This window comes from Mastigoproctus giganteus, chromosome 5 (assembly GCF_048544385.1).
Source record: "Mastigoproctus giganteus isolate SK-2022 chromosome 5, ASM4854438v1, whole genome shotgun sequence".
NCBI classification, from domain to species: domain Eukaryota; kingdom Metazoa; phylum Arthropoda; class Arachnida; order Uropygi; family Thelyphonidae; genus Mastigoproctus; species Mastigoproctus giganteus.
This window is the reverse complement of record NC_143579.1, coordinates 197,598,426-197,617,314: the sequence shown is the minus strand read 5'-3', so window position 1 is coordinate 197,617,314 and position 18,889 is coordinate 197,598,426. Positions and strand designations below refer to the sequence as shown.

The following is an 18,889-nucleotide window of genomic DNA, read 5'->3' as shown; positions in this document are numbered from 1 at the left end:
ACATAATGTAAGCTATAAATAAGCAAAGAAATCACCAGCTTATTTCTACAAGGACTCAGATACTGTAGCCTCACTTTTTCTAAAAAGAACAGAATTTCCATTGTTTAATTTGATTTCTTTCTTTTTGTAAAGTTCTTTGCAACAGGAAATTGCAACTTTGATAAATTTAAGATAAGACAAGTACTTCCAAAACATTCGTGTTTCATTTTATTAAAGGCTTATATTAACTATGATGACATCTTCCCCTTTTCTATCGTGACATGAAAATTTTCAGGATATTCATCCTTTATATTAATTTCATTAATAATAATAAGTGTTTTAAAACATCTGAAGTTATTTTTGGCATTTTAAAATTACTCTTGAAAATATTTAAATAACTGAAAGTATCATTAAGATCACAATGATATTTACAAAAAATTTTATTGCAATTAGATAAATAAATAACAACTGATTTAATAGCATATGGCCCAACATGAACATCACAGACTGTAGTGTGATAGAAGTGACAGCAAAACAACAGTTAAACAAACAGCAAAGACTTATTGTATATTGGAATTAGAAAGCTCTGCCTCCACACATTTAACATTTTGCCACAATAATTTTATTAAATAATTCCAATAACCATTCAATTCCAAGCACTCAATTTGGTCCTACAGCCTTTTAGTACTTTGTTATAAAGCCATTTCCATGTTGTTATGATTCCTCTCATTGCTGTATCCTGTTCTGTGACTTCTACTGGCTCTCTTAGGAATTACCCATTAAACAAATCCTTCAAAAGCTTTCTCCATCATTCTCTAATGCTGGAGAGTGTATTAGAGAATGATGGAAAAAGAATTTTGCCTTGCTCACAATTCTTTTGGTCTTCTTCCCCCAACACCACCACTTATTTCTTATACTGATTTATTACTTGAGTTGTCTGTTTCCATATCTCGCTTATGCCACCACTGCATTTCCAATTCGCTTTTTTTTGTAATTCTTTTCCCTAAAGATGACTTTCCTTTCACCATCCCATTTCTACCACTTTATCTTGCTAAAAGCTTTATTCCCTCCCCCATCCTCCCTTTAACACATATACAAAACCAACAATCTGTGCTGTTTTCTTAAGCACTCTCTCTCAGTATTATCTTACATTTTTTTTTTTGCAATCCCTTATTTCCTCCCTCATAATTAATAAATATTCTATTTGTGACCCTCTGCACTACTTTTGAATGTTATTTTATGCTCACCTTTCTTCTGGTAGAATATATAAATTCAAATTCAAAATTATTATTTTGATGGCACCTGAGTCTGTCACTCATATCTGTATTGTGTAATTCTTCACAGAAGTATGTGTTCAGAGGTTGATTCATAAAATGTGCAAGCTGAAAACCTTTAACACAAACGTGGTGACCCAAGAGCAGGTCACCTTGTCTCCAATTCTATACACTGAAAAACCCAATTGAATGTTCTAAACACTTATACTAACTTTATATGCACTTTTCCTCCACATAAAGCCAAAAAATTACTATTTTGCCTTACAACAGACAGATCTTGCTAAACTGTATAGATACATAGTACACATCAGAGTTCAAATAATACCAAGCAAAAATTTATATACAGATAAACACCTCTTTGCATATAACACTTATTAAAAAATTTTTGGAATTTGAACCAACTATGCCTTAATACTGTATTACATTTAGCATATCAAAAACGGCTCTGGGTTTCTTCATCAATAAATTAAATTATCTAAATACTGAAAATTACGCATCTTATAGTACTGTCTGGTTCCTAAGTACCTGTAACCTGATTTAAAGATGCCCTATGGCTACACAAAAAATAAACTTTATATAATAACAAAAATTTATAACTTACAGAACAATAATCACTACAGTAGGGAATCTTCCCACACTGTCGGCACACAAGAGCAGCAGGTTTACCACATAATATGCACAGACATATGCGGGCTTCTTTTGAGTTGTTTCCCTATAAAAGAAAAGGAAAGGTGTCAAATCGGTATACATTTTAAATACACTAAAACCTCATAAAATTTTACATTAAAATCTGGTACTTTTTGAAAATTTTACATTAAAAATAAATAAAAATAAGTGTATTTCCCAGACCATAAGATGCACTTTTTATCCTAGAAAATGTTGCCTAAAACTTCCCTACCGTAAGGTCAAGGTATCCTATGTGCACTCTCTCTCTCTCTTGCTATTATCTGTAGTGTTTTTATCCCTAGCTGTGGTCAGAGAAAACACAGTCAAAACATCCAGGTAGTATTCTGACTAGCTCTTTTGTGACCAATTCAGGTCACATGCAACAGAAGCAACAAAAAAGGGCAGTTGCTGAATTAAACATGGAGTTAGCTGTAATTTCAGCAAACTTTAGTTAAATGCAACAGTAGACATCATAATTAACAAACCCTTTAAATAATTCATGCATGATGAGTGAAACAACTGGATAGAGATGCAAAACCACGATCTGACATCAACAGGGCAAACCAAAAGACTAACAATTTCACAGGTGTGCGAAAGGGTAAAAAATTTGTGGGGATGCAAAACATGGTACAGTTGCCACTGTCTTTTAAGAAATATGTAACCAGTAATGCCTTTGGTGACCATGAAGATGATGTACTTTTCGAAGAAAGCAAAAGTTCAGTCCATTAAACCAGTAATGGTAAGTTTTTTGAGTTCTACAATGAGTAAAAGCTTCATTCTGCACCGATATCTTGTTTACTGAACACTTCTGAATTCATGTTTCAAATACGATGGATGCCACTCATTATGACTTTGGGACACAGCTTAATTGATAACAAAAACCAATGAAACAAGACTGTAGCTAAATATATTTCTTGACGAAATGCCAAAGAATATGAAAAGGCTGTTTAAGCATTGGTAATGCATCTCCATCATTTCTACTACCCAGGTAGTATACATGCATCATTTTATTATATCTCATATTGTGAATACCTTCACAACAAGTTGCCTAGGTACTGCACTACTTCGAATAAGTAACGCTTTTCTGGTAAAGAAGACTACTGTTACTTATTCTCAGATGAGGGCACCACCACCCAGACAGCACCGTTTTGAAGCTGGTTGGCTTCATCATCGTTGGGTGGGCAGGTACCCTGTTGCAATACTGACAACCCAGTTATGAAGTATAACTCTACAATATGAGAGATGCTTGATGGTATGCATGGTTTAATATAAATTGACGAAATGTCAAAAGAGTATATGAAAAGACTGTTTAAGCATTGGTAATGCATCTCCATCTACTACTCAGGTAGTATGCATGCATCGTTTTATTATATCTCATATTGTGAATACCTTCACAATGAGTTGCCTAGGTATTGCATTACTTCGAATAAGTAACACTTCTCTGGTAGAGAAGACTACTGTTACTTATTCTCAAATGGGCACCACCACAGGTAACAGTAGTCTTCTTTACCAGAGAAGCGTTACTTATTCGAAGTAGTGCAATACCTAGGCAACTCATTGTGAAGGTATACAAAATATGAGATATAATAAAACGATGCATGCATACTGCCTGGGTAGTAGAAATGATGGAGATGCATTACCCGTGCTTAAACAGCCTTTTCAAGACTGTAGCTGTTTATTAATGCAGAGTAGAAATGTGTTAATAAAAAAAAAGGTGGAAGTGAAGGCTAAGGTAAAGAAAGCCCACACGAGAAGCATGCAAAAGTTCAATGAAATTTACCAGTAAAAGTACTTTGCCGTAACAGCATTTGTATTGTTGCTCGCTTGGTAAACAGATGGTGGGTGTTATCAGTCTGGAGTAGATGTTGAATCCCACGGGAGCTTGAAACCCTCACGAAGTAAATGGGGGTAACCTGAACTTTATTATTTAGACTAATTGAATCACAAACAGCGTCATATTGAAAGTTCTGGTGTCGTAAAAAATGTTCGTAACGTAGTTTCACCGGTAAACTTTTTCGAAGTTTGCCATGCTTCTCCTGTGGGCTTCCTTTACCTCTGCCTTTTTTTTTCTTAATAAACAATTTATCCACTAGTCCACCAGTGATTCTAAAGAAAAAGGTCAGGTTACCCCTTCCACTTCGGGAGGGTTTCAATCTCCCATGGGATTCAATTTCTACTCCTGACTAATAACACCCACTGTATATTTACTGAGCGAACAGCAGTACAAATGCATTACGGCAAAGTACTTTTACCAGTAAATTTATTGAACTTTTGCATGCTTCTCGTTTGGACTTTCTTTACCTTCGCCGAAGTGAACAGAAAGAAAACATTAAAATCAAGCAGTATAAAATATTTTAATTTGAGTGCCCACTTTATTTCTTTGAAAGGCGCCTCGGTAGCCAGGTGGGAAGGAGCAGCAGTGCACAGCACACGCTTCTTGATTAGACCGGGGTTCGAGCCCGTCACCACCAAATACGGAGGATGCGGAAAGGTCAGGGAATGACCACCGCATATCCCGGAGCAACATGGCCTTAGTTGCTAATGCTCCTAAAAAAACCACATAACAAACATTTCTTTGAAAAAGTAAAAATGAAACTTTCACTGTGTCTGGAAATCTATACAACCCATTAAAAACAAAATATTAAAATCAAGAATTAGAAAAGGGTTAATGCTCTACTATAAAACAATCAGGATGGTGGGAGTATAGTTACAATACTTTCAACAACTATACAAACTGGACAAAGCAACAAGAGTAAATCGACACAATGTGCTGGAGTTCAAGAACAAATCAGATGTTGTGTGATCACTTCCATTGCATATGCATAAATAATGACAGGGCAAAAAAGCAATAACAAAAACAAGCATTGTTTTTTCCTAAGTATTCAATATATATCTAATCAGAATATCATAAATTACTGTATTTGCAATTTTTTTTTATCAAATTTTGCCTTCTAAAACATGGGTGCATCTTACAGTGTGCTACATCTTATTGTCCAGAAAACACAGTAATAAAAATGAACTTCAAGTGCTGTAAATTACATCAAACCACAGGAACTTGGTTGTAGCTTCCAACTAGTCAGTATATTCAAGTGTCTGGTTATGTTGTGTGTTTCTACACGCCTCAAATGTTCATTCAAATACTGGATTACTTTTGGAATTAGTGATTTTAAAGTAGTGTTGTCAGTTCCCCATTAGTTGGTGAGTTTGTGCATGTGTTTTAGTGACTAAATTTTAAGGCAGTGAGAAGTTATTAACATTTTTCAAATTTTGCTTTGTTCTGCAATGCTACCTCGTTTGCCGACTGGGCTAGCCGGGTGGGTAAAGTGCCTGCCTGGCAACCCAAATTGCGGGTTCGATTCCCGTCTCAGGCTTGGATCAAAGTACTGCAAAAATCTTGGGAGGTGCATTATGGCCACAGAAGCCTATGCGCCAACAACTACCAAAAAAAAAAAAAAAAAAAAGCTACCTCGTTTCTATATGTAATGGCCACTCCCATTGAACTTCTGCCTTTGATATTTCTTGTATTGATTTTTATAGTGTTAGTTATTATTATGAGTGCTGTTTGTTAGTTTGATTAACTGTACTTTTGTAACACTGGGAAAAATTGTTATTATTTCTATTTAATTTCTACCCATTGCCAAGAAGACTATGGGGTTTTTAGTATTGTTGTCTCCTGTTAGCGATAAAAGAAGTAGCAAATAGTTGGCCATTGCTCTTCTCTTCCTTGGGCGAAGACGAAGGTCTTTGTTCAGGAAACAACAAGTTACGCGACCAACCATGTGAACAGTGTTATCACCTGTGATTGGGCGCCTCCATAGTCAGGTGAGCAGGAGCAGCAGTGCGTAGCACACGCTTCTTGATTAGACTGGGGTTCGAGCCCGTGACCACCAAATACAGAGGATGCAGAAAGGTCAGGGAATGACCACCGCATATCCCTGGAGCAATATGGCCTTAATTGCTAATGCTCCTAAAAAAACTAAATAACAACAACAACATCACCTGTGATTGGTTCCGTGAACTGCCACAAACATATTTATTAATTATGCTGTTGCTAATTTGCATAAATTCATAACAGCCTTACTGCATAATGGGTTATATAATGAGTAGAATTAATTTGTCTCCACAATCAGTTTAGTTAATTAGTGCCTTGGAAACTTGATTAAAATCTTGTGATAGTAACAGCAAGCTCTTCGCAGCAGCCCTAGCAGTTGTGCTGCAAATGTGTTCCTCAAGTGCAAATTACAAACTATCTCCTCAGACAACCCAACCGAAGCTGCTGGATTTTTCATCAGTGCTGCATTTCATCAAGATGCTTGTGCCTTATTTTTCATCCTGTTATTCGTCCTGCCCTTCCTCCACCTGACATGAGCACAAGGGAAAGCTCCAGTTCTGCTAGCGAGGAGGAGCCTGAACCAGATCTGGGGAACCACCTCCCAAATACCACATTGCCAAAGACCCCACCAAAAACCCCACTCAAGAGCGGGTATCTCTTGCTGAAAAAAGAAAGTAAAAAGAAGGCCAAGAAGAAAACTAAGGAGGCCAAGGAAGCATGGGCTGCTCAGAGTCTGCACTCCAAGATGATAGGCAACCACCAGCGTTGGCTCCTGACCAAAGCCCTGTTGCTACACCCACTGATGCTGCTCCCATTACTGAGCCTCCTACTGGAGGCAATGACCTCCACCCATCCAGAGGTTAAAGGAACTGCCCAAGCTATCAACACCGACAGTCCTTGCCAATGCTATCACAGCTGAGTTAAAATCGTCCCCTAGATTGGGGATTCCTCCTCCACCTAGTGTCCCAGAAGGTGGATTTACTTCGGAGCCAGCTACCCTTCACCATACAATCTCTTAGCTTCGTAGGCAGTTGATCACCTTCCTAAACCACAGCTCCAGCCATTTCACCAGAAGTGCGGGTAACCATGTGCAAGAGCTGTGGCCCACCCTTGAATCAATTACAACTGAGCTTCTCATTGAAATGAGAGGTTCCAAACTGTGAATGAACTTCGGTCCAAAACTGTGGTCCTGGAAAAATTCACTGATGCTCTTGGCAAACCCCCATCTTGTACCAATGTCGACCCTGACTACATTGAGACTCCATGCCCCCCCCCCCCCCCGCCTGGGCCTGCTGCAGGAGTCACATCCTATGCTGGCGCTGTGAAGTCTGGACTGGAGTCCCTTACTCATGGCATCATCCGTCCCCTCCACGCACCCCCATCCTGAGAAGAAGCCACAGCATCTACTACTGCTGAGAGCAAGCTCAGAGCTAAAGACGAGCAATGACATCAAAGATCTGGTGCAAAGCACCATAAGGGCTGATTACAAAAATCTAAAGGTGAAATTCCTGAGACCCATTAGGAACAAGGGAGTCCTACTGGAAACTGCAACCAAAGAAGACCTAACAAGTATTGCTGCATGTAGCACCCTCACAAATGCAGGAGTGGTCATAGCTCCTCCTAAAAAGTCAAATCCGTTGATGCTGGTGTATGATGTTCCAAAGGACAGTTCCAACGATGCATTACTTGAGGAGCTGTTCCACAGAAACATACTGGACCATGAATTCTCCTGGGAGGAAGTTAAGGCTGAGACCACTTTTAAGTTTACAACAAAATCTAAATCCAACTCTACAAAATACAGATTAATTCCATAGAGCTTTTATAGTTCCATTTATCAAACCATCCTTTCTACAGTCAGATTATTTCTTGGCTGCACTACACACAGGTTTCATCCATTTACAATTGTCACTAAGTGTTGACCACAAACTCAGCTTTCTCCCACATCTTGTATTAAAAAGCGGTGTTTCTACCAATTGTGACCTACGCAGCCGGTACCTGGTTCCACCAGGTAACTCTGAATGCGAGACAAGTTTGGAACCATCCAGAGGTCAATGTTAATGGCAATCTGCCAAGTGTGTAGAATGGTCTCCACTCCTGCCATTCAAGTCATCATGGGAGCTCTTCCGCTCGATCTATATGTCATCTTCCGTGGGTTGTGCTTTAGAAGGAGCAGGAATATCCCAACAAGGATCCTTGATATTGAAGTTAACCTGGATGCCGACCCCAAGGCTGAGATGTCCCATTGCTACAATGAGCTCCTCAACATTTGGCAAACTTGATGGGATACCTCAATGCTGGGCACTGTCACAAGATTCCTACCTGATGTAACATAACCAGCTTCTAAATCAGTACAGTCTTGGTTTTCCCCTTCACCAGAAACATCGTACCTAATTACCAGACATGAATCCATGAATGAAAAATTACAATATCTGGGTTTGCACCCAACAGATCTCTGCCGTTGTGGAGCCAAAGAGAACTGGTGGCACATACTAATCGAGTGCATTATGTATGATGATTTCAGACACAACCTTGTCAGCTGTATGCAGATATCTGCCAAACATCTAGAGTTCTTCGTACAGAACCCTAGCAACCTCCCTGCACTGCAAACCTACTCAAGTGAAGTCTTTAAGTGCAGACGTAGGATAAACAGGCCCCAAGTGGCCAACAACAAGAACCCAGCAGTGGCCAACATTGATGACCCACCAGTGGACTGAAACCGACAGTCTACAGGTTTTTTTTTTTTCCTCTCTTTTTTTTTTTTTATCGTTATTTTTACTTTTCTCTTTTTTCTTCTTTCCCCGTCCTGCTAAACGGGCTGTGGAGCTTATTTCTGCAGCCTGTGTGCAGAGAGGAAAACACTTTCTTTTAGCGCACTATGGCCACAAATGCTGATGCGTCTAATAAATCCCCAAACAAACAATACTTTCTTCTCTTTTTTTTCTTCCCCCTCTCTCTTCTTTCTATGCCGTTCTTCACAGTGTAGATGTCACATTGTGTTTTTTTTTTTTTTCTCTCTCTTTACACTACAGGAATAATTATTTATTTTATTTATTTAATTTTCCTCTGACAACATCAAGTCGGTCAGAATCTCGTACTGAGACAGTATGTGCTCCACTGGGACTGGCCCACCTTCCCGTGGTGTGAACAAGTACCCAGAATAATCTCTCCAGGTGACTGATGCTTCTGGGTAGCCAAGCGGCCAGATCATAACAGACCACACTACTCACATTTCTGGCCCTCTTACAGTGGTACTGTTCTTCACAGAGATATAAGGCGGATTTTAACTCATGTTCTGGGAGCCGTCCCTTACAAAAACATGTCCATGTAGCTTCCAAATGTCAATAATCATTCATAACACTATCATAATATGACTGGATAATTAACTGATGACACTATGTAATAAATAAAAGATTATTTTTATATTTAACTATTTTTTATATGCATTTTGTGTGGTGAATCCAACATTAGTTTTTCTGTAGTGTCAATATTCTAGTGGAAATTGTTGAAGGTCTTATCTTTTTACAACATTTATATGTATTATATAAGTGCATACCAATATGGTAATACATAAGAGTCTGTACTATTTGTATAACTTTCCCTCCCCTGCAATTTGCTACTGAATTCAATAACCATAGCAGACTGCAGGGGGGGGGGACATTATCACTATACTAATTTTTCAATGTTTCAGGATATTATATGGTCTAAAGAGGTAAAATCATAACTTTGCTACTAGCACCAAGTTTTTCTGTGCATATAAGCCTATTTTGGAATGCCTGTGCATGATTAAGTCACCCATTTCTGTGAGTACCTTGTTTCTACTGAGGTAGTCAACATTAGAGGGATGGTTTTGTATTAATCAGAAGTGTATGCTTTTTGCTAATACTTAAATATGAAGTTGCCAAATCATCATGAATAACTGCTCCCAATATACCATCCTCTATTACTTTGGTGCCACCAGGGCCGGCGGAATACAATAAGACTGATAAGCAGGGCATAGGGACATTCATAATTCATAATTTTTATTATGAATTCTGAATGTCCAAAATTCATAATTTTTATAATAATAATATTTAATAAAAGTATCTCAAGGGTGCCAAATACATTTCTGCTTAGGGGTGCCAAAAACCCTAGTGGCACACCTGGGTGCCACACAATAAAAATCTGCCAGTTCCCAATCTATCTTCTCTGGAAGATGGATTGGGAATTGGTGAAAGAGTCTTTAGAACTGGGTGATGAAACTGGTGAACAAGATAATTGGGATTACACCTCAGAAGCCGAAAACACCACATTTCTTTAATCAGCAAGAACTGATGACCTGGTGAGAACTTGGGTCTAACCAAATCCAATGCAAGTGGATGTCACTGAATTCTACTTGCAAGGCTTCCACATATATAAAAAGACATGCAACTTATTCAGGATCTCAATGCCAGTGTTTTGATCTGACTGGTCTTTATGGAGAAATTAGTATTGATCAATAATCCAAAAGAGTGGCATCTCTGCAGAGAGATGCCACTTCACAATGGAATATACACCCTAAATTTATGTTGTGCACTCCATTCACTATGCTGCCTTAGTGACTGATCCTGGTTGACGGCTTATTGTTCTGCCTTAGTAACTGATCCAAATGGTGACTCTTTATGCTGCCTTTTGAGTAATCTAAAATTGGCAGTAGGGATGCCAAAGGTTGGCTGGGGCCAGCTAAACATTAATAGTATTAAGGATATTAAATAAGTTGTCAAAGAAATGTAATGTAGAATAAATATAACATAATCTACTCACATTAAAGAAGACTACAGAAATGAGAATAATGTATTAGATAAGATCAAATATGACCAGTATAAATGAGGTGTTTGCAACATCATTTCACTAAGTTCCCTAGTATTCTCTGCTTTTGGGACAGTAAAATAGTAGATCAGCATTACAGGAGAAGGTAAAGGTCTGACAGAATTGAAACGCAACCTGGTGCAATCAATGCAGTAAACAAACCCTTGTTCCAAGAAAAATTCTTGTTCTACTGCTCCATATCAACTAGGACTGGTCAAAAAAATGTGTTCAAAGTATTGGATCCACAAGATTACACCTTCAAGCATATATTTTATTTTAATAAATCAAAACAGAGCACCCAATTACAGTGCAAGTGTAAAAGAATGAAAACAGTTATGATAATAACAAAAACAATAATAAATACAATGACAAATAAGCAACTTAACAGGATTAAAATAAAGCTAAGAAGGTCTAATTAGAGTATATATCACTTATTCACCAAGAAAGGATGTTAATGATATTAGCATTAGTTCAGGCATATGATGCAAGAAAACAAGCTTATACAGCATCAGCCAAAAAAAAAACAAAAAAAAAAAACCTTCCCATTTCACCCATCCGGTCACTTCAAGCATTTCTCTAGTTCAGCCTTAAATTTATTTAAGCTATCAACTTCCACAACAACAGATCGAAGTCTGTTTCAGCAATCAACTACCTGCTGGCTAAAGGCAAACATCTGCACATCCATTCTACAACTGTCTTTCCTCAATTTCAATCTATGCCCCCTCAGGTTCTTAATCTGAGCAAGTGGAAGTATTCCATCAGCAATAGGCCTGCTCAAACCATTCAAGGCCTTATACACCTTGATCAGGTAACCTTGCAGGTGCCTAGTCTCCAGATCCTGCAACTTGCAGCACTTAAGCCTTTCTTCGTAAGCGCACCCCTTTCTTCCTCTCTCACCAATCCCGTTGCCCTTCTCTGTACTCATTCTAGCAACTCTACATCCTTCCTAAAATGAGGCCTCCAGACCGGGATACAGTACTCAAGGTGTGGCCTGACCATTGCCTTATATAAAAGGATAATCACCTCCTTGTCTCTGCTTGCAAAATTCCTATATATCATTCACAAAACTCCATGACCTGCTCTGGCAGCCCATCTGCACTGCTCAGAGAACTTCATAACTGACTGCACAATTACCCCCAGGTCTTTTTCATTCTCCACCTCCAAGAGTTTAGTACCGCATAGTTGGTACGTTTCTCTTGGGTACTGCTACCCATATGGAGTGAGTACTTTGCATTTGTCAATGTTAAACTTCAGTTGCCACTTCTCAGCCCATCTGACTAACTTTTCTAGATCCTGTTGCAGTAGCATACTGTCTTTACTGTCATTAACAATCCTGCCAACCTTTGTATCATCTGCAAACTTGGACATTAAGCCTGATATAACTTCATCGATATATATAGAAAACAACGGGTCCAGCACCGAACCCTGGGGGACTCCACTAATAACATTAGTCCATGTAGAGCAGTGTCCATTTATTACCACTCTCTGCCATCTCCCACTCAGCCATCCCTTTATCTATTGGGATAAAGGGATGGTATTAAGGGCATTAACTTGCCCTTAATGCCATACCACTCCAATTTGTACGGCGGTCTTCCATGTGCAACAGTATCAAAGGCTTTCCTGAAATCCAAGTATATGATATCAAAGATATATTTTGCATCCAGTTCCTTTGGGACCATGTAGTTTTTTTTTTTTTTTTTGTTAGTTGTTGGTGCATCAGCTTCTGAGGCCATAATGCACCTCACAAAGTTTTTGTATTTTAATGTGATCCAAGCCCGAGGCGGGATTCAAACCTTGCGACCTTTGGGTTGCCAGGCAGGCACTTTACCCACCTAGCTAGCTCGGTCGGTGACCATGTCGTAGTATCCAATCAAATTGGTCAGACAAGACCTCCCTTTAACAAACCTATGCTGTGTCTGAACTATTACTGCTGTCTTGTCTATGTGATCCTGTATCACCTCTTTAACCAGTGACTCCATTATTTTCCCTGAAACAGAAGTTAAACTAACAGGTCTATAATTATATGTGTCACCCTTTGAACACATATTTGTGAATTGGGGATAAATTTGCACATCTCTAGTCCACCAAAACAACCTCCGCTGACTCTAAGGATGCTCATGAGAGCATCCTTAGAGTCAGCGGACTCTAAGGATGGCTAAGGGTTTTTTTACTTCCCTTACTGCCTCCTTCATTATAACTGGATAGATTCCATCTGCCTCAGGTGCCTTTTTTATGTTTAATTTCAACAATTTCTCCTCCACTTTGCTCTCAGTTATTACAAAATCACTTAGCTCCCTGTTAGAGTTTGATAAACTTCTGGCATTCCGCTCCTTGAATAACTCCTCATGTGTGAATGTAGATGCAAAATACTCATTCAGTTTATCAGCTACTTGAGCAGGATCATCAATAGTCGAACCATCTATGTAAGTGGACCAATCTGATTCATCCCCTTCCTTCTAGAGTTTACATAAGTAATTAACTCTTTGCTATTTTTCTTTACATCTTTTGCCAAAGATTTTTTGTAATCGGCCTTTGCCTGACTAACCTCCTTTGTGACTTGATTACAGACTAGCTTATATCTGCCATAGGCTTCTGTGTCGCCTGATAATTTATATGCATCCCATGCATTTTTCTTCTCTGCCACAACCTCATTAATTCATCTTACATCCATTTAGGCCTGAACCTTGAACAGTATTTCTTAGTTGGTATGAAAAGCATAGTATCCTCCAAGATTAAGTCCCTGAAGGTTTCCCATTTAGAATTCACCATTGGTAACATCATCAGTTGATCTCACTGTATAGAATGTCTGAGACCACTGTAGTCACTTTTACGAAAACAAAAACCCTTCCTTTTACCCTTCATAGTAGTTACATCTTAAGTAAATCCCACATCAGTACACTGTGATCACTGTCACCTAGTGGTTCCTTTATCTCCAAATTCTTAATGCATGAATAATCACTGCTGATAATCAGATCAAGGGTATTACTCCCTCTGGTTGCCCCTCGAACATGTTGCTGTAGAAAACAATCCTCCAATAAATCCACAAAATTCTTGCTAGTGTGCAAATGACCAACCCACATGTTCCAGTCAATATCTGGGAAGTTAAAATCCCACATTACAAGACATTCTGATTTACTGGCCCATTCTATTTTTCTGCACAACTGTTCATTGTACTCATCAGAGTCATTAGACCTATAACATATCATCATTCTTCTCTTTCTTGGTGATGCCCCCCCCCCTCTCTCTCTCTCTCTCTCTCTCTCTCTCTCTCGGGGTAATTCAATTTTTTTTTTTGGCTGGTGTAGCATAAGCCTCAGGCTTCCTTGCACTGTATAGTTAATAATACTCCTACTCTCATTTTCCCTTTCTCAGTATTTATGTCACACCAAACAGACTCAACATTGAACTGTCCACCCATGTCAACTGGATGCACTTCCTTAGATTTTATGCATTTCTTAACAGCATAACCCCTCCTACCTTCCTACCCTGTCTGTCTTTTCTGTACACATTGCACTATCCAAATTCCAATTCTGCACTGCTTATATCTGTGTGACACCATGTCTCTGATATCCCAACAATATCTGCCTTTGATGCCTTGATCAGCACTTCAAAGTTATCAATTTTATTTACTATACTTCTATCATTAGTGTACATGCACTTGTTCATGTACACTAATGATAGAGTTAGGGTAACTCTTAGTTACCCTAACACAGCCCATGTATTTACTTGTTCCATGATGACTCCCAGCAGATCTTGAAGTCCTCAGCAACTTGCTCTCTAGGTTCCTGCTCATTACAATAGAAGCAGTTCAAGAATCACTTTTGTCTCTGCCTGCAGCTACCGTTAATCTTTTAGTCTGTGAATCCCCCCAAGCTAGCAGTTTTCCGACCCACCTAACACTGCCTCAATAGCATCAGCAAATATTCTTGCACCCTTTCTATTTAAGTGTATCCCATCCCTGTAGAAGCAGTCTCTCCTGATAGCAAGCACAGACCACGCTGAAAAAAATTCTACACCATGAGCCTTGCACAATATCTCCAGGGACAAATTGTTTGATAAGGCTCTCATCATATACTCTCTCCTATTGTGTCTGGGCAGAATTGCAGACACTTTCAAATTTAACCCTGACTCGCAACTTTTTTCCAAGCATTGATCTGTACTTGTTAAGTAAATCTTAAGGTTATTAGTACCAATGTGTACAACAATATCACCTTTTGTGCCTTTAAAAGATGATATCTGCCTTACAACACATCAACTTTTGCCCCTAGATGGATATAGAAAGTCTATATCCATCTAGGGGCAAAATCCACCTAAATGGTATAGATGGATATAGAAAGTCTGCTGAGACTGATCAACTTTTATGTCCTAGGAAGGACATAAAAGTTGATCAGTTGCAATGGTTCTGAAGAACCATACTTCCCAAAGAGAATTTTGCAAAGAAACTTAAGGTAATTGAGATCAGTAGGGTTCTTCTGACATCCAGAGCTTAAGACAAAAGTAAATAGAGTGACTGATAGTAATATGAATGGTAGAGCAGAGGTACCTTACAAAGTTACACTGAACAGCTTTGAGTTTTTCTGAACAAATCTTCCTATAGAGATTCACACAGTGGAGGCATAGATGATGACCAGCAGAATGATTGCTTTGTGCAGAAGGTCCGCTTGCTCTGTTCAATGACTGCTTTGTACAGAAGGCAGTTTTCCCTGAGACTGTTATTTTAAAAGATTTACTAATAGCACAGTTTATACAGTTGTTAAATCAGTAATCTGATCACTCTTTTGAATATAAACTAAACCAATGTGGTAGAAATAGGTGATACAGTCCATTCCGGTTATTTGGGACACATCGGGACTAGTGTATTTTGGCCTGATTAAGTGGCTGTCCCAATTATCCAAAGTTTCACGTAAATAGTTAAAAATACAATGTACACCCCCTTTACAATTAGTTTACTGTACAATCAAATCATGTTACGAGGAACTCACCATAGTAAAGTAGCGTTCACTATACAACGTGTAGTAAGCACCAGTCATTGTGATCACTTTTACGAATTGAATTTTAATTCTATTAAACAGCGATTCTAATTAGAGAAAATAGGAGGAATATTATCCACAGGCTATAAAAGTAAAGTTATATTAAGCACAAATTTACCCTTTTATTACCTTACCAATTAAAAAATTAAATGATACGTGAAAATCGGAAGAATATATGTGATAATCGGAACAATTAAAACGTACTGTAATATGTACATATATGAACTGGTTGACATTTCTGTTCACTGACATTTTTTGGTGGATTAAAATTTAAAACAGTAAAGCAATCAATAACAAAGAACACAGGACACACAAATTGCAAGTAACACAATATGCACAAGTGAAAACGGAGTAACGAGTTACAAAGCTTTAAAAATAGGAATGAGGAGAAGATCTGAAAATTAATTTTTTTATATGATTGAAGATTTCGTGGAAGTGTAAACACATTTCACCATAATAACCCACAGAATTCCACCTGTCGGTATTATCGAAAATTCAGTAAGATCGAGTTTACTGTCCGTTTATGATAGATTTCACTAACAATAAACAGGTGACTGCTAATTGTTTTTATTGTTTTATGGTTGTGACCTCCAGAATTTCGACTGAACCATGTGGTACCGTCGGAGACAATCATAGGGTAATCTCCAGTGCTGCGGTCTCCTGCCCCGATTAAATGGCATGCTGTCCCAGTTAAGCAAAGTAAACCCTGGTTATTTTCTCGATTGGTTTCTGTTTTTTAAGATTTGCCCCAAATAAACGGCTGCCCCGATTAACCAGTAGCCCAAATAACCAGAATCCACTATATTATGAAATAAACTGCAAGTTGCAAAAGATATAGATTGACACTTAGATGGATTTATAAAGAGCCTGTTGTCTGACGGCCATTGCATAAGTTTGTTTAGAGCTTGATAGAGTCGAATTTGGTCCAATGAATTTGAAATGGATAAGTATAATTTCATTTCAGCAAATGGCGATTTGAATTGAGAATCCTGTACTATTTGAGGAGGGTCACTGTTGTTGTTGTTTGGTTTTTTTAGGAGCATTAGCAACTAAGGCCATATTGCTCTGAGGATATGCGGTGGTCATTCCCTGACCTTTCCGCATCCTCCGTATTTGGTGGTCATGAGGGTCACTGATTAAGATATTAAACAGGAAACTCCACTAGTTAGTGAGAAAGATTTTGAATGAGCAAAACTGACAATAAGAGCATTTGTCCTTGAAACAGGTAGCTTTGATCCAATGAAGAAGGTCCTGAATTCACAGCTCTTTAATTTGCTAATAAGAATGTTGTGTGTGTGGGGGCCTTATCATATGCACTTTTTATATATGTAAAAAGAACATCCACTAGTTGCCCTTTCTGAACACAGTCAGAAATAAACTGCCAAAGTACAGTAAGGTTAGTGATGATTGATTTTCCTTTGAAGAAGCCTTGTTGTTGTTGAGCCAAGAAAGGTTAAATAAATGCCTGTGGATTACTTCTAAATGGTAAGCAAATTTCATCTACAAAAAAGTAGCCAGGGGCTACTTTTTTGTAGATGAATTTTTTTGTAGATGAAATATACAGCTGCTTGGAATATGCTTTTGAATAATGGCTGCAACTTAGATTTAAAAACATCACAACCCCAACATGTGCTGATGGCCTGGTTATTGAAGACATCTCATGCTCTGCTACAGAAGTACAGGTAAACCAAATTCTGGCAAATTTAACATCCTGGAAAAACACCCACAAACTGACCAGCTATAAACAAATACGGAACAGAATGCTTAACGATATTAATATCTTTATGGTAAATACCAATCGGATTTTCCGCTTAATAGTGACCCTTAGAAAAAATAAATTAAAAGAACTTAAATCCAGATTATTCGAGCAACAAAATTTTTTCATGACACCTAATTTACAATCTAAAGCAGTAACTGTAGCATCATCTTCTTGCAAAAAAATGCAAACTATTTTCGATGGTCAATTCATCAAAGATGCATTTTTAGAAATAACAGATTCTCTTTTTGAAAATTTTAAGAACAAAAATGAAATTAAAATTGCTCTTCAAGATCTGCAATTATCTCGAAATACTGCGATGCGAAGCATCGAAAAAATGAGTGAAAATGTGAACGAACAATTGCGTGCTCATGTTGCTAGTGGTGTGTCGTTTTCTTTACAACTGGATGAATCTACAGACATCAGTGATACAGCTTGATTTTATTCAAATGTTTTTCGATGATTCTGCCACTAGAGAAGAACTGCTGGGTATGGTTTTGTTAAAAGAAAGAACTAGAGGTCTTGATATATTTAACGTATTCAAAAATTTTATTGAAAAAATTAAATTACCACTATTTAAGCTCGTATCAATAACAACAGATGGAGCCAAAGCAATGACAGGGCATCTTAACGGATTCATCACATTGTGCCAAAAGGATGGTGAATTCTCAGATTTTTTGAGTTACCACTGTATCATCCAGCAACAAGTGTTAGCCAACAAAAGATTAAATTCTAAGTGTTATGGACATAGCTTTCAAAATCGTGAATTCCATCAGAGGACAATCTCTTCAAAGGAGACTCTTCAAAATGCAACTCGATGAAAATGAACCGGATCTGATATTACACACAAATGTGAGGTGGTTGAGTCAGAGTAAGTTTTCACAGAGGTTTCAAAATTTGCTGAATGAAATTTTAAAAAAATTGTTGATCAAAGGGGAGATGATTATCAGCAGCTACAAGATACGGAGTGGTTGTGTGGTCTGGCTTTTTTGGCAGATTTTACCAGTAAATTAAGTGATCTGAATTTGGAATTACAAGGAAAAATAAAAATGTGGGTGGCATGATTAGTAATATTTCTGCATATAAATATCAATTTTTGGCAATGGCTAAGGATCTCAAAGAAAAAAAATTCTATCATTTTGCAAATGTGAAAGTTCATTTGCAAAAATATCCTGTTTTTGAATTTAGTAGTGAGAAATATATTTCTGAAATTGACGAAGTTGTGGATGACTTTGAAACAATTGAAGACATTGTTCAATATATTTCTTATCCATTTAATGTCGTCTTAGATACAAAACAAATTGAAGAAAAAAATCACTGAGATTTTTTACATGGAGAAAATATTACTTGAAAATGAAATTATTACATTGCGAAATGATATCTTCCTAAAAGCCAAATCATCAGAAAAAGACTTTTGGAAATATGTTTGCCGAGAAAAGTACCTAAATGTAAAAAAATTCAGTGAACTTTTAAATTCCTGTTTTGGTTCCACATATCTATGTGAATCGGCCTTTTCATATGTGGAAAA

General features: G+C 37.8%; 1 protein-coding gene across 1 annotated transcript in view; it reads right to left on the bottom strand.

Moving 5' to 3' along the window:
* LOC150085984 (uncharacterized) overlaps positions 1-18,889 on the bottom strand; it is a 45,531-nt gene that overhangs the window by 14,563 nt on the left and 12,079 nt on the right. Inside the window, exon 2 of the mRNA XM_090373634.1 lies at positions 1,855-1,965. Coding sequence (XP_090229760.1) covers positions 1,855-1,965 — 111 coding nt within the window. The remainder of the gene's footprint in view (positions 1-1,854; positions 1,966-18,889) is intronic.